This window comes from Micromys minutus, assembly GCF_963924665.1.
Source record: "Micromys minutus genome assembly, chromosome: 31".
Taxonomy (NCBI): domain Eukaryota; kingdom Metazoa; phylum Chordata; class Mammalia; order Rodentia; family Muridae; genus Micromys; species Micromys minutus.
In genome coordinates this window covers 14,621,166-14,640,236 of record NC_137966.1, presented here as the reverse complement: position 1 = coordinate 14,640,236, position 19,071 = coordinate 14,621,166, and the positions used below count along the sequence as shown (strand labels likewise).

Sequence of the window (19,071 nt, the reverse complement as noted above, 5' to 3'; positions counted from 1 at the left end):
CCAGTCTGGGTTGCAGCCTGCAGCCTTCGTCATTTGAAGGTCCCCAGAGCATAGTTCCCCCAAGAGTTTGAGTTGTACCTCTGACAGTGACACCGGGAAGCAATCTAGAAAGAGGAGCTGCTCTGGGAAGTTGGAGGCGGGGTTAGCCCACTGCCCCATTACAGAGTTTCTGAGAAATAGGGAGCTGGCCCAAAATCCTGTGGCTGAGGAACTACTCTTCCCCTACAGGGGTCCCAAAGGCCATCCGAAATCAGCTAAGATTCTGGTCTACTGACCCTTCCCCCAAAGCGTTGTTTTGCAGAACCCATGGGTGGACATGGCATGGGGGTCTCAGGTGTGGAGGGTCACTTTGAACAGATTAAATGTTAGGTATTTTGAAGTCAATGCCTGGGAATGGGGAGGGAACCAGAAAGTAGGAGTGCTGTGGGGGGAAGGTCTGAACCCCTTCCAAGAGAAGAATTCTGCGGGATGTTTCCTAGCCTACCATAAGTGGACAACATTGAAGGTCGCCTGCACCTGATCAGCTGCAGAGACCACAGTGGGAAAGTGTTCTGTCCCCACCCCCTCCTTCCCAGCTGGCTGGCAGCATAGGAGGGCCCTAACCAGAAAACCTCATTAGGTGGGGGCATATTTTGCCCTTTAGAGCTCTGGTCCCAGTAAATATCATAAGATTGTCGAGCTGGGCTGCCAGCAGTCCGAGCTGACCCAGGAGAGACGGGACTAGCTGTATGTCCCACCCCAGGGGAGACCTGCAGAGGCTATAAGAGCAGCCCTGGGAGCTCTTGGGGTCAGCCCAACCCTGTGAAGGCGGTACCAAAGCCCCAGGTGGCAAGAGTGGGCGGGGCGGCTGCCTGGGCTCCCCGGACTCGGACAGCCCAGCCTCACTCCACAGATCCCTCGGCCCTTGTCATCTCTTCTGCTTTTGCTGTCTCCTTCAAAAGTAAGTCCAATGAACAGAACCCTCACACTGAGGGGGAAACAGACTCCAGGGCTCTAGGGCTTGACCAGGTAGGGCCCCCTAGGCTAATTCTAACTCCTGGGACCAGGGTAACTGCCTCCGGGCCTCAGGGGCGGGGCGGCCGACAGATCGGGTCCAGCGGCGCAGGAGCCATCGCTGCGCGACGGGGGCGCGTCTGTCCTGCGCCGTGCGCGCCGCCCGCAGTGCCCGTGTGCGCCGCCGTGCGCCTGGCCGGGGGCGTCTCGGGGTGCACCGGCGGCCGGGCTCCGGCGGCGGCAGCAGCGCAGGTAGGGCCAGTGGTGGGCCATGCCCCCAGCCCAGGTGCTCCCATTTGTGGAGGACCCGCAGCTGATCCTCCGCCCACGTGCTTTTCGGCGTGTGGGGAGCGGGAGAACCTGGCAGGGTGGGGCACTGTGTAAGGTACTGTGGGAAAGGTACTCTGCAGGCGGCCGCACACACCCAGGAATACTAACCCACCCAACCTTTCACCGGTTCCTTGTGAGCCTTGCGAGGACCTCTTTAGGATGGGCCACTCTAAAGGCTGTACCATCGATAGGTCCTAGACTCCTCCCCAAGGCCAGCTCAGCTGCAGTATCCCGGGATAGAGGCTTTGCCCGGAAGTGTCCAGTACTCGGTGCCAGACCCCTCTCAAGGTCGTGGAAGCTGTGATTGGAGGGAGAACCAGAGACCTGGTCTTTTGGGGTACATCTAGATAGGGAGGGTTTAAAAGGAGGCCCGCTGTTGTGTCCAAACTGACAGTTCTTCCCAGTCAGGTCGGTGACTGGTGACTGGGTCTGGAAAACACTGGCCTCAGGAGGCTACCAATCTTCCAAGTCCTGGGCTTGGAGAGGCCTGTGTCCCCAGACCTTCTGCACACACCCCACCCTACATGCAAATTGCAGCCAAATCCTCCCAGCCCCACGACTAACTTGGCCTCTTTACCCATGCAAAACAGGCATCCAGAAGGGCCAGGCAGCATCTCAGGGCCCTCATCCCACCCAGTGGGTATTGAAGGAGGATGGGGGTTGCTCTAGATGCTCGGGAGTCCATTTTTTAGTCTCCCCAGGCAGGGATGAGTCTGTCCTCCAAATCCAGGGCTGGGCCTTCTCGGGCTCATTTGCTCAGTCAAGAACGGAAAGTTTGCTCTCAGCTAATCAGCCCCACTGGGTAGAGAAGGCCCAGGGGCCTTGTTAGTGGGTCCCTGTGGCACTGTCCAGGCCCTTTGCCAACCTCATCACTGCAGACCTCAGGAAGGACCAATGGGTGGTATTGTCCAGTGGGCAGCAGGTTCTGGGATCTCCCTCTGTCTTGGGGCTGAGCGTAGGGGGTGGAGGTAGGGGTGGAGGTGGGGGCAGGGATAGGGGTGGGGGGCTGAGGCCCAGCTCTTTTGCTTCTCCCACCCACCAGCCTCAGGCTGGCTACCTCCGACGCCCCCGACGCCATGGAGGAGTGGGATGTGCCCCAGATGAAGAAGGAGGTGGAGAGCCTCAAGTACCAACTGGCCTTCAAGAGGGAGATGTCGTCCAAGACCATCCCCGAGTGAGTGCCCCGTGATGTGTGTCATTTACCTGCCCAGTCACTGGCCCTTGTGGGAACCAGGACCTCACACCCCAATGGGCAGGTGCCATGGGGATGGCCAACATTCACTGAAACTCCCCACTCACAGGCTTCTCAAGTGGATCGAGGATGGGATCCCCAAGGACCCCTTCCTGAACCCGGACCTGATGAAGAACAACCCTTGGGTAGAGAAAGCCAAGTGTACCATCCTATGAGCCCAACCCACGATCTCTGTAAGGTGTGACTTTATAAATAGACTTCTCCAGGTGTTTCTGCTTTGGTACATTCCCTGTGGGAGTCACAGGGAATCTGATGTCCTAGGGCAGTGGGGCTACAGCAGGTCCCTGATGTACAGGCTGCGCCGAACAGCATTGGAGACACCCTCGTTGAACCGGAACCACACTTCACTCCTGCCCACTGCCACACCCATGCGCCATTCATCCTCGTCCTTCTGGGGGGCCTCGACCTCTGCAGGGATCAAAAGGTTGTACCTCAGCAGACCCCAGTCCATGTCTCCATCCCCTCCCTTCCTTTTGTGACTCGTACACACCTCTGCTTGGGACTGCCACCTTCCTGATGACCACACGTCCAAAGAAGTCCCTCTCAGGCTAGCAGAAAAAGAGGGCCATCAGATTGCAGATGCACAAGCAGGCACCCTTAGGCCTTTCCCATGTGAGAAACTCCAGGCCTCTGAGCAAGGCCAGTGACTAGGAGTACGTCTCCTAACCACTGCCCGCTTTCTGGGAGCAACAGGTGGCTCTTTGGGACTTGGAGCAAGCCCCACCCTCCGTCCGTTCATCATTTTTCTCCAGTCCTAGCCCCCCCCACACACACACCTTCTCCTGCACGGCTGCTCTCTTCATGATGTGTTCTAGCCGCTGCTCATGGTTCCGTGGGGCAGGCTGCCCTGTCTCCTTTTCCCCACTATCCGTCCGCAGACCTGAGGGACCCTGGTCCGCCTGAAGGGAAGCACAGTGAGAACCAGCTGGTCAAGGCCAAACCACTGCTCTTGTACGCTGTCTCCACACCAGGGGCAAGCTTACCTGGGGGCCGCCTCCAGTCCAGGCCAAAGCCTCTGCCCTCCGCATCTTCTCCATTTCAATCTCCCGGGCAATAAGCTGCTTAGCCTGGTAAGTCAGGGGCTTGCGGGCAGGTAGTTCAGGGAAGCGGCAGACCTCCTCCATGTTCCTGCCCAGGTGGGTGAGGCAAGATACCAGGGTGCCAGTCAACGGAGGCAGGGTCTGCCTGTTGCGTCAACCCTTACACCAAGTTCAAGACCTTGGATGCAGGATGAGGTCCTGACACTGCTACATCCTAACCCATGGCGGCTGGAGACGCCCCCCCCCCCCCCCAGCTATAAGTGGAGAAGACAAGGAACCTGTAGGGAGGGAGCAAGAACGGGCAGGGACACCCGGACTCTCACTAAACCATAGGATACCAGGGTTGCTGCTGCTCTACCTCGGGCCCTCTAAAGCCCCAGGGAACTGCAGACATACAGGTTATCTACCCTGGGATGGACAGAGGGTGTATGAACCCTACCCTGAAACTCGGAATCAAAACTGTGTCTGACCTGGTATGAGGCCCAGTGCCAGCCACATCTGTGCCAGACCTAAACCGCAACCCACAACCCCTTGGACACCTCGCCAAGACCACAGTGGCTTTGGCATACTCATTGCATGTCCCCAGGGGTTCCCCCTGCCCCAGGCACAGGGGCACTCACGGCTCCAGCCTGTAGATGTACTGCCCATCAGGCGTGCGCTCCTGCTGGTAGGTAAGACTATAAGCAAGCATGGTACCCACAAGGCTGGACAGCTGCTCCTTCTCACGGACACTGTACAGCTGTGTGCTCACCTAGGGTCAAGTGGGCACAGGTGGGACAACTGAGCAATGCCTGGAGCCACCTTGGCCACAAACGCCATCCTTTCCTCCCTGTTTGACACTCACAGGGCGCAGCTTAGGTGCGAGGACATCCAGGAGCAGGCAGAGAGTATCTAGAACAAGGGCCTGTGGTGTGGCCCGGCTACGGGTGGCTGGTGTCATACCTGACACCAGTGTCTGTATGTGGTTCCTTGTCTGGCTCATCCGGGTCTGGGCCTAGGACAGAAAGTGAGCTGGGGCCAGGTGAGCAGAAACCCCTGGGGCCCAGACCCTAAGCACAAATTCAGCAGATGACACACCTCTTGCTGGCTGCTGGGGAAAGTGATGCGTGGCACGTGGCTGGAGGCAAAGAGCACGTGGAAGGCCGCAGGCAGGAAGGGCAGGTAGCGCAGCAACTGAAAGCTCTGGCCATGGTGGGCAGCCTGCTCCAGCAGGTCATCAAAGGCCAGCCAGTCGAGGGCACAGCACACAGTGCCTAGGCTGGAGTCCCGTAGCCGAAGGCGTAAAAAGTTGTCAAACAGGCCCTAAGAGGAGTGAGCAGGCCATGAATCCCTGCAGAAGTAGGTAGGCTCTGACTCTGACCCCCTCCTCTCCCCCACAGCATGATCATCAGCCTCAGGACCCCTGCACTAGCTCCTGCTAGTCTATACCTTGGGATCAGCTGCCAATACCGGGGTGGGAACTAATAGTGTAAGGAAGACCCTGAGACAAGTGGGGTAGCACATAGTTCCGTCTCCCACCCTTCTAGAAGCGGCAGAAAGCTATATCCACAAAATTCAGGGCATAGCTGCCCCAGCTTGCCTGTGTGAGTCCAGTTCCCACCAGCCATACCGCACAGCCCCTCTAAACTGCACATTTCCAGATTGTCAGTGGATTCCCAACTACTAATCCAAAGCTGCTTAGAGCTGGAAGCAGCTTAAGCCAGGCCCTCTGGAGAGTGGGGGGGGGGGGGGTTGTCTCTAGATCAAGCGCATACCTCTCTACCTGCTCTCCACACCATGGGCAACCTCCAGCTAGTATCTAGTCTCTCTAAGCCCAGGCTTCAGCATGTACCTCACAGAGATCTCCAGATGGTTCCCAGTTCCCAGGCCAAAACTCATCCTTAGATGCCTAAGCTCCCTGTCTTCTGTCACCTCCAACATTAGCCCTCTAGTTCTCTTCCTGGGCCTGAGGGTCTCTTCCTTCCTTGTGGCCTGTTCTTAATGCTACCATTCCCCTCAGATGCCTGACACCCGTCCACCTACACCCTTCACTTTGGATCTCACCCAGGACATCTTCCGTTCACTATCTGCTCATTTAATACCAGCGTCACGAGAGCTGAGGTGGGCACAGGTACCTGGACAACCTTCTCATGCTCCCCTGCAGAGGTGGTCACACGCAGGATGTGGTAGAAGCGCTGGGAGGCCAGGGTCAGAGAGCCCTTGTCACTGTCATTGAGCAGGAGAGCTTGGGTTGGGAGCATCAGGTCCTGGCCCATAAGTCGCCTGCAAGTAGAGGGTGCTGAGGCCGGGCCACACCCAGTGAAAGCAAAGGTGCTGGCAGCCATCCTTGCCACATTCTGCATGCTCAGAGGGAAGTCCTGGCTGGCCTGTCTTATATCACTCAGAAGGTACAAGAATCCCTTAGCAGAGCTATCTAGGAGCAAAAGTCTCTCTCTGAACTGACTAAGGTAAAGTCAGGGAGGGTCACCCTCTAGGCCACAGATTTAAGAGGCTCTAGCCAACTCCCACTGAAGTAGTAACTGGGTCCTCCAATCCAAGTCAGGTCCCTACCCAGAGGACACAGTGAGGCCAAATAGCTGTCCTGGAGCCGTGGCAACATCAGGTAGTGTATAAGGGCTCTAGGCAGCAGAGAAATCCAGACCAAGGCATACCACCTTGACTACGTACCTTTGAGCCCTGGGCAACTGGAAGACCTCTTGCCACACAGAGAACAGGCCCTTGCGCTGGTCCTTCAGGCCAACACGGGTAGTCTGCACATCCTTCACGCTCAGCTCCCGCCGGCCCCTCCCATACAGAAACTGGAAAAAGGCGGAGTGAGCAGTAGCCATTCTCACCCCACCGTGCCTCACCCAAGCTGTGTGCTCACCTGCAGTGTGTTGATGCAGGCACGGATGTCATTGTCGGTCTTCTCACAGAGGGCGGCCAGTGCACCTGGGTCAGACCGCATGCCATGCTGCAAGGAGATCTAGAGGCAGGATAAGCTCTAGGGTGTTTGCCTCTGCTGAGAGGACCCGTGCCCTGTCTAGCATATCCTCAGAGCCACGACCTGGCTCCCCGGATACAGATAAACAGCCCTGTGCTGGGGGAGCCAGAGAGTGCAGTGCAGTTCCCATGACGGTACAACCCGACAGCTAAAGACGAGACAGAACCAGGGTGCTCAGAGGGAAGGAACATGGAAGGGAGGTGGGGACAGAGGCTGCATCTCCCACTGGAAGCCTGTCCCCCTCCCTGCTGACCTCCTGGAGCCGCTGCACCAGCCTGGAGGGCAGAGTTGGTGGGACGTGGAGCAGAAGAGCCTGCTGCTTCAGCTGCCTCAGAGAAGGTGTGAACCTGCAGGACAGGACCCGCAGTGTCCACACGAGGGACAGGCCAGGGCTAGGCCAGCTGGCCCCTCTGCCTAGGAAGGCCCTGTCACACCAGGGCACTCACTGATCATTGCAGATGCAGATGATAGGCCTCATTAGGAGGCCCCCCTCAGCCCTGCGTCGCCGCCCCCCTGCGGCCACAGCTGTGCCTCCTTGTTCAGCCTCCTGCGGGCCCTTGCGATTCAAGATGCTCAAGAGAACATTGATAGCTGCCTTCAGGGAGACACAGAAGAGGTCAGTGAGCCAAAGCCCCAGTGCAGCCAGTCTGCCTGCCCACCCACCCACCTAGGCTACAGCAGATCACCGTGGGGGCTCCGTCGATCTCATCAATAACCAGGCAGTTGGGCCTCCCACCCGCACCCAGCACCGACTCCATTTGCGTAGCTGCTTCAATGCGGGTACGGAAGGCCTCAGGGCTACGGTCATCACTGGAAGAGCAAAGCCAAGAGTTACTAGGTAGCAGCCAGCATCCCAGCAGGATGCTATAAGGTGCCTACAGGATGTAGCTACCACCAACTCCAGTGAGACATGAGAAACACGTCATTCTAGCCTACACATCCAAGACCCTAGCCCCACCCACGAGCCAGGGTTCGAGACCTGCACCACAGGCTCAACCTCACAGAATCCCCCACACAAGGGTCTCCACCACTTACCTTGCATTCATCTCTACCACGCAATACCCCGCATGCCTTGCGACCACATGTGCCAGCGTGGTCTTGCCTAGTCCTGGAGGACCACACAGCAGTGCCACCTACAGTCAATGTGGAGGACAGACAGCCGATGAGCCCTTAGCCTCCTGGCCAGTAGCCAGGGTCTAGAAACAAAGCTGATCACTGTTCCCCTTCTTCAGCCATCAAAGGAGAACACCCAGAATATTCAGAGCCCGTTGGTGAGGTGCAGAGCCTTCAAGGAGTGTTGACTTTATCTAGATCCTTAGGAGAATGGATTTAACTTCCAATTCACAACACTAGCACTTGATGCCAAACCTGATGTCATTGAGTTAAAGATGCCTCATAGATGCCCCCCCTCCCAAAAGACTACTCCCAAAATAGCACTACCCAGAGGGCAAAGCCCTAAGCTCAGTTATGTTCATACAGGCCTGGGTGGGATTTACCTTCTGCCGAGGCCTCCGGCTCGGGTCCAGCTCGGCTTCTAGCATCTCCTCCAATACCTGCTCATGGCTTTTCCATTTGCCAGGGGCTGTGGCTTCCTTCCCAACCCAGGTGGGCTCCACACCAGGTCTGGGCTTCCGGGCAGGCCTCTCATGGCCAAACACCACAAGGTCCCATAGCTTCAGCCACTTGAGGAGGCAACGGTTGGTAAACTGTAAAAGCAAAGCCTAAGGGAAGGGCCCTGCCAAGCCCACATTTTCAACACAGACAGGGACACTGAGGCTCAGAAGGCCCAGGCCCTGGTTATCAACAATTTCACTGAGGCCTCCAGCCTCTGAGAGCCTATGTTCACCCCAGGACAACCCAGCACCAACTGCTAAAGGTGAACAAGAGGACAGGCTAGGATAATGTTTCTTAACTTGTGGGCCACAACCCCCTTGGGAGTCAAATGACCCTTTCATAGGAGTCACCTAAGACCATTGGAAAATAGATATTTACATTATGATTCACAACAGTAGCAAAATTACAGCTACGAAGAAGTAATAAAAATAATTTTACGGTTGGGGTCATCACAACATGAGAAACCGTATCAAAGGATTAGATACACAAAGGATCACAGCATTAGAAAGGTTGAGAACCACTGGGCTAGGGCATCCAGACCTCTAACAAAACCCACAACAGGTTGCAGACAACTAGCAGTAAGCCAGTTTTGTGCTGACTCAGTTTCCCCATTGAGCACTCAGAGTCCCCACATCATCCTTATCACCCAATGGCCCACCAACACAAACATCAACTAGACCCTGGCCTTTCCTCTTGCTGTTAAGGCAAGCCAGTCACAGCCGAGAGCAAACAGGAGCTCACATCATCGCTGAGCAGGTCCGTGTAGTGCTGGGGTGCAAACTCATCCACCCAGAGGCAGTGCTGAGTAGTGTCCTGGCCAGGGGCTGACTCCACTTCAGGGGGCACCTCAAGCGCAGCCTCCTCCCCCTCGGACCTGAGGCTAAAGAGAATCAAATCCTGATTCACTACAGAGAGACCACAGTGACCATGCCCACCATATATGCCCAAACCAACAGGGGTTCCTGGGGTGGTAAGTGTGCAAATCACCTATGTAGAGTGTCTGAAAGCTGTTGGGCCTCCTCGAGCAGTTGTTGCTGTCTCTATTACGAACAGGATAGACTGGGGTCAGGACAAGTCCAGCCAGTGCCTGATTCAACACACAAACCTCCCCACTTCCCAAACCCACCTTTCTGTCAACTTGTTCCTTCAGGGAGGTGAAGGGGACACCGAGCAGGTCCAGCTGGCCACGGCCTCGCCATTGGACATCCAGAATAGGGTTCTGGGCAAGACATATTTGTCGTCTCTGTAACCCTCCCAGGTCATGGGAGCATCCTCAGTGCCCTTCTTCCCCCCCCCCCCCAAATAAAGGCTGACAGAGGGAGAGAGATGAAACCCATCTAAGCAGAGAGGGGATGGATGCTTCCCTCAGGTGGAACAGGTCCAAGGGAGGTCAGCTTTAGGGTGGTGGAAGAGGGAAAGAGAAACAGAAAGCTAATATATGGGGTGCAAGGTGGCACTCTAAGACCACATACCCCCAAAAGTAGCACTGCTGTTTCCACACCTAGGTGTGCCTGTTTCTAGCAATTCAGAGAGGTGAGACTGGTCTGAGAACCTAGTGAGAGCCCACTGGAAGCATCAAAGAACCAGTGTCATAACAAACCCCATGCTCTGGTTCACACACCTGCACCCCAGTGCCTGTGAGGTCAGCCCGAAGCACCAAAAAGGCCCGCTCTCCACATGTGGATGTCACATTGATGTAATCCTCTAAGACAGGGGGCCGCCTCAGGACAGGATTGCGGGGACTTGGCAATGCCTGCACCAGCCCATTGTCAGTGCTAGCATTTGAGGGCCTAGGAGGGACAAGCATCTCCAGTCACTCTCAGTGGGGTGCCTGGACCCACACTCACTTCTCCTGCCCTCCCATAGGCCTCCACTTCCAGAGCCTCATCCAGGTTCCAAGGCAGAAAGAAGCACATGCCCTTAAACAACACACCCAGCATCCCACATCTCAGGGAAGACCTCTGGACTCGGTGGGGGGGTGATGTCCCCAGGAGGGGAATCTGGATACAAGAGTTCCTCATCTGGCGTGAAATTCAGCCTCTTCACCACGTCCAACCTGGGCCGTTTGACCATGGGGCCTGCAGAGACAGAGGCAGGAAGAGGAGGAAGAACAGAAAACCGATCCTCAGTCTTCCCCGACCTTAAGTGCCCAGTCCCCAATTGGACATACTGGAGAGTGCGGGCTGGTTCCTACGAACATTCTTTCTGGTATTGCAGCTGTCATTTCCTAGAGCCCCAGCAGGTGAGGGACGTGGGACAGTGTCCCCACCAGCGATGGCCTCTTCGAAGGTCAGCGGGGGATGGTTCGCCGGAGTCTGGAGGGTCCCAGAAGGCTCCAGGTCCCGTGTTCCTGCTGAGGCAGAGATTGACAGCAGCCAGACACATCAAGAAGCGAACTCCCAGCTGCTGCCTACCTCATCCACGCAGCTCTCCGCGCTGCAGCAGGATGCAGCCACAACCTGGCCGCGACCCCAGGACCCGCTCCCACCTTCCAGCTCCGCCAGCACTTCAAGCTCGGCCGCGAACTGGTTTTGGAAGTCATCCTCCACACCGTACAGATCTTCCTCGTAGTCGTCCATGGTCCCCAGTGCAACCAGACCACAGCTCCCACAACTAAGTGTCCTTCACAACTTCCCGCGCCGCGTCTACCGCGCGCCACCCCTCCCCGCGAGCCTCCAGTACCGCCAATCAACAGCCGGCGTTCCCAGAGGCCCCTGCCATTGGCCAGCGGGGAAGGGCGGGTCTTTAACGCAGAGAGCCGGAGGAAAGGAGTAATAGTTCAATGGCTAAAGTGGAGGCTCAAGAACGGTTTCTATTGGCCTATACAGTAATCCATTCGTGCCGGAGGCGGGGAAATGGGTGGGACTAAGAAGGTGCGTGCGCAGATCATTAGAAAGGATCCTCACTATCTTCCAGTGGGCGGAGTTCCAGGCCTGGAATACCATTGGCCAGTACAACCATCCATTAGCCAGGTAGAATGGGGAGGGTGAAGGCGGAGCTGCGCGCCAGCCAGGCCAAGACCTGGTTCCTAGTATAGAGAAGCAAGGTTGTATGCTAGGCTGAGAAGTCCTGGTCCCTTGGCCCGGTTGCAGGTAAGTCCTAAAGGGTCTGCCTGTGGTCACAGGCTGGTGGGAGGCAAGTTAGGGAGCGCCTGCAGTCCTGGGTGGTCCGGGCCAATCAGGGCAGAGCTACCCCTGTCCTCTTTCCTACTCAGAGAAGGTCCAAAACCTAGCGTGAAATGTGTGGGCGTGAGCTGGACAACCAGGCTGTTTATTTCACGTCGGGTCAGGGAGAGCTCCCTCACCCTAAATCCATGGCAAGTCAGAATCCTGACCTTGGCCAGACTCCCATTCCAGAGCTGACACCCCTGGCCTGGCCCCTTGTTGCCCCAGTAAGTGTGCACAGTTCTTGAGATCCAGGTCAGGCACCCTTCCGCCCCAGGCTCACTCCCACCTACGTGCAGCCCCGCCATGGAGCCTGGCAGCATGGAAAATCTGTCCATCGTGTACCAGAGCAGCGACTTCCTGGTGGTGAACAAGCACTGGGACCTGCGCATTGATAGCAAGACCTGGCGGGAGACCCTGACCCTCCAGAAGCAGCTCCGACACCACTTCCCAGAGCTGGCTGACCCTGACACCTGCTATGGGTTCAGGTACACAGCCAACACAGAGATCCCCACTGCAGCATCCTTCCAAAGGATGCTGGGACACTGGACTCCGCCACAAAGGTGCTAACCAGAACACAACAGGGTCCAGCTACTGCTGTTCCTCTGCCCCTTCCCAGGTTCTGCCACCAGCTGGACTTCTCCACCAGTGGGGCACTGTGCGTGGCCCTGAATAAAGCGGCTGCGGGCAGCGCTTATAAGTGCTTCAAGGAACGGCGAGTTACCAAAGCTTACCTGGCACTGGTAAGTCCTGGCCAGTTCCTGGGATGCTATGTAGAGACCCAAGGCTCATAACCTACTCCAGCAGGTCCCTCTAACCCAAGCTCCATTCCAGGCCTATGTGCCCACCTAGAACTCAGCCACATCCTTCTCAGAGGTGGCCGTGTGGCCCTGTGAGCTATATGTGATTTCCTTGCTCAACAGGTCCGAGGCCATGTCCAGGAAAGCCAAGTGACAATCAACTATGCCATTGGCAGGAACAGCGCAGAGGGGCGGACCCACACCATGTGCATCGAGAGCACTCATGGTAATAGTGGTTGGTTTGGGGGGCCATGGGCATGGATGGGAACAGCCAGACATGTAGATTGGAGTTGGCTCAGGCTCTAGGGATGGCCCAGTTGACCCTAACTTACACTTTGCCTTTTCAACTAGGTTGTGAGAATCCTAAGCCAAGTCTCACAGAGCTGCTGGTCCTGGAACATGGGCTATATGCTGGTGACCCTGTAACCAAAGTGCTGCTGAAGCCACTTACAGGTATGTCCAGGGCAGGGGTCCCTCATATAGGAAAGGTCCTTGAGGTATGGGTTATTACTGTGGCCTGCCTGGGTCTATAGCAGCTGTGCGGGCAGAGCCAAGAGCAAGATCTTTGCTAGTGGGTGTATGTTTCCTAGCAGTCAAACTGATCTCTCTAGCTAGATTAAGTGTCTCCCTGACTGTGCCCTCACAACCCACCTCAGACCTTCTCATGTCCTGAGTCCCAGTGTCTGATTTGTAGCAAGGAATAGAATAAGTCCCATACCAAGGGCCTGCCACAGATTTACAAAGCAGTTACTCAGGAACTTTCTTTTTTCTTTTTTTTCTCTCTCTTTCCTTTCTTCTTTCCTATGTATTTATATGAGTACACTGTATCTGTGTTCAGACATCAGGAGAGGGCATCTGATCTCATTACAGATGGTTGTGAGCCACCATGTTGTTGCTGGGATTTGAACTCAGGACCTCTGGAAGAGCATTCAGTGCTCTTAACCACTGAGCCATCTCTCCAGGCCTTTGTGGTTGTTCAAAACTGGTTTTCTCTGTGAAGCCTTGGCTGCCTTGGAACTTACTCTGTAGACCCGGCTAGCCTTGAACTCTGGGAGCTCTGCCTGCTTCTGCCTCCTCAGAGGAATTAAAGGTGTGCATCATGACTGCCTAGCAAAGGATTCTTTCTTTGAAGAAGAAGACTGGGAAAACAAGTGTGGTAGCATAGACACATATTTTTAGCACTCTAAGAGATAGAGGCAGGAAGATCATAAATTCATGTCCATCATTGGCTACTTGAGACTCTGTCTCCAGAAAGAAAAAGGAAAGGAGCCAGTGAGGTGAAGGTGTCTTCCGCCAAGCCTGACAACCTAAGTTGGAGTCCCAGCCCAACATGGTGGAAGAAGTGAAGAGACTTTAGAAGGTGTCTTCTGGGTGGTGAAATGGTGGCACACGCCTTTAATCCCAGCACTTTGGAGGCAGAGGCAGGCAGATCTCTGTAAGTTCGAGGCCCATCGGGTCTACAGAGTGAGTTCCAGGACAGCCAAGGCTGCACATAAAACCCTGTCTCCAAAAATAAATAAATGTCTTCTGACTTACTTAGACAAGGCAGCATCATGCAAAGCACATGCAGGAACACCACACACACACACACACAAACACACACACACAATTAAAATGTACTTTAAAAACTTTTAAGATAGTTGGGGTACCATTGCCTGTAACATGCTTGCTAGCATGTAGAAGACCCTGGGTTCATTCTTTAGCACTGCAACATACAACAGAAAGCCAAGGGGCTGCCGGGAGACTCTAAAACCAGCCAAGAAAACGTGCTGGATGCTGTAAGAGCAAGGGGTGTGACAAAGAATGGTTCATCCCAGCCTGACCTCTCCTCCCTGATTCCACAGGGCGGACACACCAGCTCCGTGTACACTGCAGTGCCCTTGGTCACCCTATCGTGGGTGACCTGACTTATGGACAGGCTGAGGACCAGGAGGACCAACCTTTCCGCATGATGCTGCATGCCTTCTACCTGCGCATCCCCACACAGGCTGAATGTGTGGAAGCCTGTACGCCCGACCCCTTCTTGCCTGCCCTTGATGCCTGCTGGAGTCCCAGTACCTGTGTTCAACCCCTTGAACAGCTCATCCAGTCCCTACGGACTGACCCTGACCCCGACCCTATGGGTGGAGGGCCAAGGCCTTGCAACCCCTCCACCCCACAGCCCAGGCCAGGTCGGCCCCCTCCTGAGACGGAGGCACAGAGAGCATCGTGCCTGCAGTGGCTATCAGAGTGGACACTAGAGCCGGACAACTAAGGGCCTCTGGGCTTTGGGGGTTGAGAGCTGCTAGATTCAGCAGCTAGGCAGCCATGATTGCTAGAGGGCAGGGTACTCAGGCTGTAGGAGAGAGATGTCCAGTAGGTAAGTCTTCCTCTCAGTATTCCTCCAGGGGAAGCTAAGGCTTTTCCTTCTGGAACAGCTTTCTGCATCCTTTGCTTCACCCCAGGCTTGCCCAAGCCCCTAGCCAGGAAGGGCAAAGCCAGGCATAAGGATCCTTCCCACAGTGCCTGGGAAGGGCCATCCTGGCATTAGCCTACCTGGACTTGGGTCACCTGCAGCCCCCAACCTGTCTCTTGCTGCCTGCCACTGTCATGTGCCTTTACCTTTCCTGAACTCTGCCAGGGCCTCACCTCCTCTGCCTGCATCTAGTGCTGAGCCCCAATGCATGGGAGTGTGTTGGGGCATCTACAGAGGCGTACGTCCCCCATGCATGTTCATCTCTCTAAACCTGCCATGGATGCTGCTTCTGCTCCGTGGGCTCCTAGTTGGAGCGTTGACCGTGTCCCCATTTGCCTGGCTTCCACATAGCCATAGAGTATCAACATCAGCCTTTGAGTCCTCTCCTGGGAGCCTTCTTGGCCTCGCCTGATCACCACAACACGGCCACAGCACCCTGGCTGCAGCTAGGGTCTAGGTTCAAGAATAAATGTTCAGTGATCAATCTTGAGAGTGACCACGAGTGTATCTGATGTGGGGCGCCCTTGACCCTTCCTTGCTGGACCTGGCAGACCTCTAGCCCATGACTGCTTAGCAGGACCCACTGTAGACCTTAAGGTCATAGCTGCTGCCTTTCCTCGTCCTATAGGCAATGAGAAACTTGCCTTGGGCTTGAGAATTCTTAGTAGGGACCAGAAGATGGGTCATATACCCAGTCCCCAGAAGGCCCCTCACAATTAACATTATAGCAGCTTTCAACCAGAGTCTCTAGGAGAGCCACTGTTCATGTTGGCCTATAGCCAAGTGCCCAGAATCCCAGGGTTCATGGGAAGGACATCACAAAGCCAACATTTCCTATGAAGTTACCCAGCTACTGCTCAGTCCCTCCTTACTGCGATATGTCTCCTCAACTGCCCCTACACTTGGGTTTGACTACAGCTCCCATGATGGACCGGACCAGAAGCCACTGCCCACTAGTCCTTGGTAGAGATTTCATGGAGATCAGGGCTATGAGGCTCTGCTTCTGTTTCCTGTGCCTCGGTTTCCCAATCTGCAAAAGGAGAGCTTGGAGTATATTGGGAGGCCATGCTAACCCCCACTGAGCCCCCACTGTCCACTCAGGAGCATTGTTTTTTTCTTTCCATAGGCAGGTACAGGCCTTTTCCTGTTTGCTCTATCTCATGACGTCCCTCACTTAGCACAGGCCTAGTCATAGTGGTAATCTGGAGGGATGTTTTGCAGACCCGGACACTGGGTGCTCACTTCCCTGGCAGCCAACTTCCAAAGCTCCTTCTTCCCTTCCGCAGCTGTCATTCCTGTTATCCCCACACAGGGGCACTGCTGAGTTCTGTTACCAGCACATCTGCCACTGGACTCTAAGGCACATGCTCCACAGCCTGTAATCTGTAGGGAGTTCAGCTGGGCCAAGCTCACACCTTTGTGGTTCTCAGGGGTCCATCCCTGCCAGACCTCAGGCAGTGATCTATCAACACTTCCCTCAGGAAGTTAAGCACCAACAGGTTCATGCCAGATACCAGGGGCAGTGACTGATTTCATACAGCAAAGAGCCATCGCTTCTGAGAAGCAGCCTTTTTCATCCACCAATGGCAAATTATCTCATTTCGAAAAGGAAGCAAGGCTGGAGATTTAGCTCAGCTTAGCATTCATGAAACCCTGGGTTCCAACCGCAGCAGTACATTCAAGCAAACCAACCAACAAACAATCCTTTATGTGGTGGTGCACAGCTGTGATCCCAGCACTCAAGGATGGGAAGCAAGAAGATCCCAAGTTCAATGTCATCCTTAGCTATATAACAAGTTGGAAGCCAGCCTGCTGGAAGAGATCCTGGGTTTTTTGTTGTTGATTTGGTTTTTGGGTTTTTTTTCTTAAAAATATGGGACGCTTCACGAATTTGCGTGTCGTCCCTGTGCAGGGGACATGCTAATCTCTGTATCATTCCAATTTTAGTGTGTGTGTGCTGCCGAAGCGAGCCCAAGATGCTGTTTTATACAGCAGTTTTTGGAGGGGCTCAAAAGATGACTCAGTGGGTGATGTGACTTGCAGTATAAGTGTGAAGACCTGCGTTTTGATCCCCAGAACCCACATAAAGCCAGACATGCTAGCTCACAATCCCAAGCTTCTACCATGACATGGGAGGTAAAGACGGGAGACTCCTCAGAAGCTTATGGGCCAGTTAGCCTGGTGTGCACAACCCTGAACTGTAAGACTATCTCAAACAAGATGGAAGACAAGGCAAACCCTAACACTTGACAGGACTGTCTTCTGGACATACATGCATGCAATCATATACATAAACACATATGCACTCACATACATATACACAAATGTGTGCATGCGCTCATATACACACAAACATGTACTCACATGCACATACATACATGCACTCACACATAAACACATGCAAATATAAAGAGAAGCAAATCCCCCATGGTGGGCGTGGCCCTGTTGGAGCATGAAGCAAAGCAGTGACTGTTGTCATAGTCAGCACCCTCCAGGGCACAGGAGCTTCAGGTGGGTCCCGGACAGGACAGGGGCAATGCTCCTCTGAACTTCCATGACCCATCCTACCTCCCAAACGACAGACCAGCTGTGAGAGCAAAAGAATGCAACCTCATGTCACAGGTTCTGCCAGACTTCAGCTATGCCAAGTGGCCTAGGCAGCACCAGTATACCAGCCATAGCTTGCCATCAGGGGAGAACCCCAATGGGCAGCGTGAGGGGTGGGAGAGGTCACTGAACTATCCGAATGGCCAAGTACCGAGTGGAAAATTTAGGCCATGGAGCAAGAAGTGAGATAGATTGAAAGCAGACAGACAGACAGGCCAAGGTGGAGCAGAAGGCCTGGGAAAGGCCCTACTCCAAAAAAACACTTTAAAACTATGTCTGCCTAGACAGTCCCAACCAGCCCTTGTACCTGCCCACTTGATTTAGCACCTGCTCCTGTGGTGCTAAACCTAAGATGTCCCCAGATGAAGCTCCAGAGTCCCAAAGGGGGATCCACCTTTGCGCATTCGCCCTCATCCTGTGGTTATATGGTAGGCAAGGTTGAAAAGATATAGAGCGATTAATTCTACAAGGCTCCCTGGAGGAGGGGTCACCTAAGACAAGGCCAGCCTGGCCAGCACTCCAGGCAGGATCAAGCTAAGTGTGAGCAGTGTGCTGAAGGCCTTGCCCAGGGCTCTCTGGCATTGGCACTTACTGTGTGGCCTAGAGCCACTCACTCAGCCTCTCTGGGCCCCCATATTCTCATCTGGAAAGTCAGGATTTGAACTAGACCTAGGGCTGTGAGCAGGTTCAGTTAGCCACAACAGAAGAAAGGGACAGAATGTGGTCCTATCAGCCATGACTCTATTGCAATGATCATTCGTTGATCCTGGACCTAGGGCTGTCTAGAGGTCAATCCCACAATGGGCAGCCCAGAATCTGGCCTCTGCCCAAGCCAGAATGTGGGAACGTTCCTCCAGCCTACCCGGGCCCTGGAGGTAGGTGGAGACCTACTACCAAATGACACCTCTTCCCAAGAGGCATCTCTGGGTCCAGAGCAGCCTTTTAAGCCAAAGCCAGGGATATGATTTAGTGGTAGAGTATTTGACTAGCATGCTCAAGGTTCGATACCAGGACCACAAATAGATACAAATTTAAAAAACAATTTCTTAGCCAAAACCTGTCCCCAGGTTAGCATTGGAGTCAGAGCTCCATTGGCAGTCTGCCCTTGACCCCAGGTTAATAATGAGGCTCAGAGTAAGCCTGTCCTCTATACTTTGGACTCTTTCCCCAAAGTGTCCCCACGACCTTGCCTCTCCAGAATGGGAACCACTAAGCTTCCACTATTTGTGGGTTCCCCTCACTATTGCCAAATGTAGCTGCTGGGAACCACTATGTCAGTTCCACTGCTACAGATGAAAGCCCAGGAGCCCTGAGACCCATCCTGAGCAAGACTCTGAGCCAGCTAAGCCATCTGAACTCAAACCTACTGGGGCACTCACCAGGCAGGACTCGGGGACTCCTGGGGGGCCATGATCTGCTGTTACCACTGCAGGCACCTTTTGGGTGCAGATGGTGATTATGTGGCTTCAGACCCACACTTCAAGGTTCAAGGCCCTGAAACCTTCTTTTTCTCCACGGCCCCTTCCAAAGTAAGGGCTTCACTTAGGCAATGGTCAGTGCCATGAGTCAGGAACCAGCCTAGGGCACTCAGAACCCATCAGCTTCGGCCCAGAGGCAGTGTCTCCGGACTCGGTCCAGCAGGTAGGCTGGAAGTCTCCATGCATAGCTTCCTCTTACCTCACCCTCTCAGAAGCTTGCCTGGTGGGACCACCATCTTGGCCCTGGTGCTGAAAATTGTGTCCTGAGGTTTTGGCAGCAGCTCCAGGCCCTGAGTAGAGCCATGGGCTGGAATAGATGTCCAATGTATGCCTCTGCATTGTTCCCTCTGCTTCA

General features: G+C 54.8%; 3 protein-coding genes across 4 annotated transcripts; 2 read left to right on the top strand and 1 right to left on the bottom strand.

The window, feature by feature from the left end:
- Nucleotides 1-2,399: 2,399 nt before the first annotated feature.
- On the top strand, nucleotides 2,400-2,730 carry GNG13 (G protein subunit gamma 13; the record flags this gene model as incomplete). Its single annotated transcript, XM_080942251.1, has 2 exons — nucleotides 2,400-2,497; nucleotides 2,625-2,730. The coding sequence occupies 2 exons, from the start codon at nucleotides 2,400-2,402 to the stop codon at nucleotides 2,728-2,730; spliced, it is 204 nt and encodes a 67-aa protein (XP_080798377.1).
- Nucleotides 2,731-2,846: 116 nt separating this feature from the next.
- On the bottom strand, nucleotides 2,847-10,791 carry CHTF18 (chromosome transmission fidelity factor 18; the record flags this gene model as incomplete). The annotated part of the gene is made up of 22 exons (XM_080942192.1): nucleotides 2,847-2,983; nucleotides 3,066-3,123; nucleotides 3,352-3,474; nucleotides 3,559-3,703; nucleotides 4,236-4,366; nucleotides 4,460-4,609; nucleotides 4,693-4,917; nucleotides 5,730-5,877; nucleotides 6,283-6,413; nucleotides 6,482-6,580; nucleotides 6,852-6,945; nucleotides 7,045-7,193; nucleotides 7,285-7,408; nucleotides 7,634-7,731; nucleotides 8,095-8,304; nucleotides 8,954-9,092; nucleotides 9,200-9,252; nucleotides 9,339-9,431; nucleotides 9,834-10,002; nucleotides 10,146-10,290; nucleotides 10,383-10,562; nucleotides 10,701-10,791. The coding sequence occupies 22 exons, from the start codon at nucleotides 10,789-10,791 to the stop codon at nucleotides 2,847-2,849; spliced, it is 2,892 nt and encodes a 963-aa protein (XP_080798318.1).
- A 392-nt stretch (nucleotides 10,792-11,183) lies between these two features.
- Nucleotides 11,184-15,055, top strand: RPUSD1 (RNA pseudouridine synthase domain containing 1). 2 transcript variants are annotated; one of them, XM_080942570.1, is made up of 6 exons: nucleotides 11,184-11,304; nucleotides 11,676-11,864; nucleotides 11,996-12,119; nucleotides 12,300-12,402; nucleotides 12,528-12,629; nucleotides 14,021-15,055. In XM_080942570.1, exons 2-6 carry the CDS (start codon nucleotides 11,683-11,685, stop codon nucleotides 14,428-14,430), a joined length of 921 nt encoding a protein of 306 aa, XP_080798696.1. In that variant the 5' UTR covers nucleotides 11,184-11,304; nucleotides 11,676-11,682; the 3' UTR covers nucleotides 14,431-15,055. The 2 variants fall into 2 exon arrangements, with proteins under 2 accessions (XP_080798696.1, XP_080798697.1); XM_080942571.1 differs by having other exon boundaries at nucleotides 11,226-11,304; nucleotides 11,654-11,864.
- Nucleotides 15,056-19,071: the final 4,016 nt, after the last annotated feature.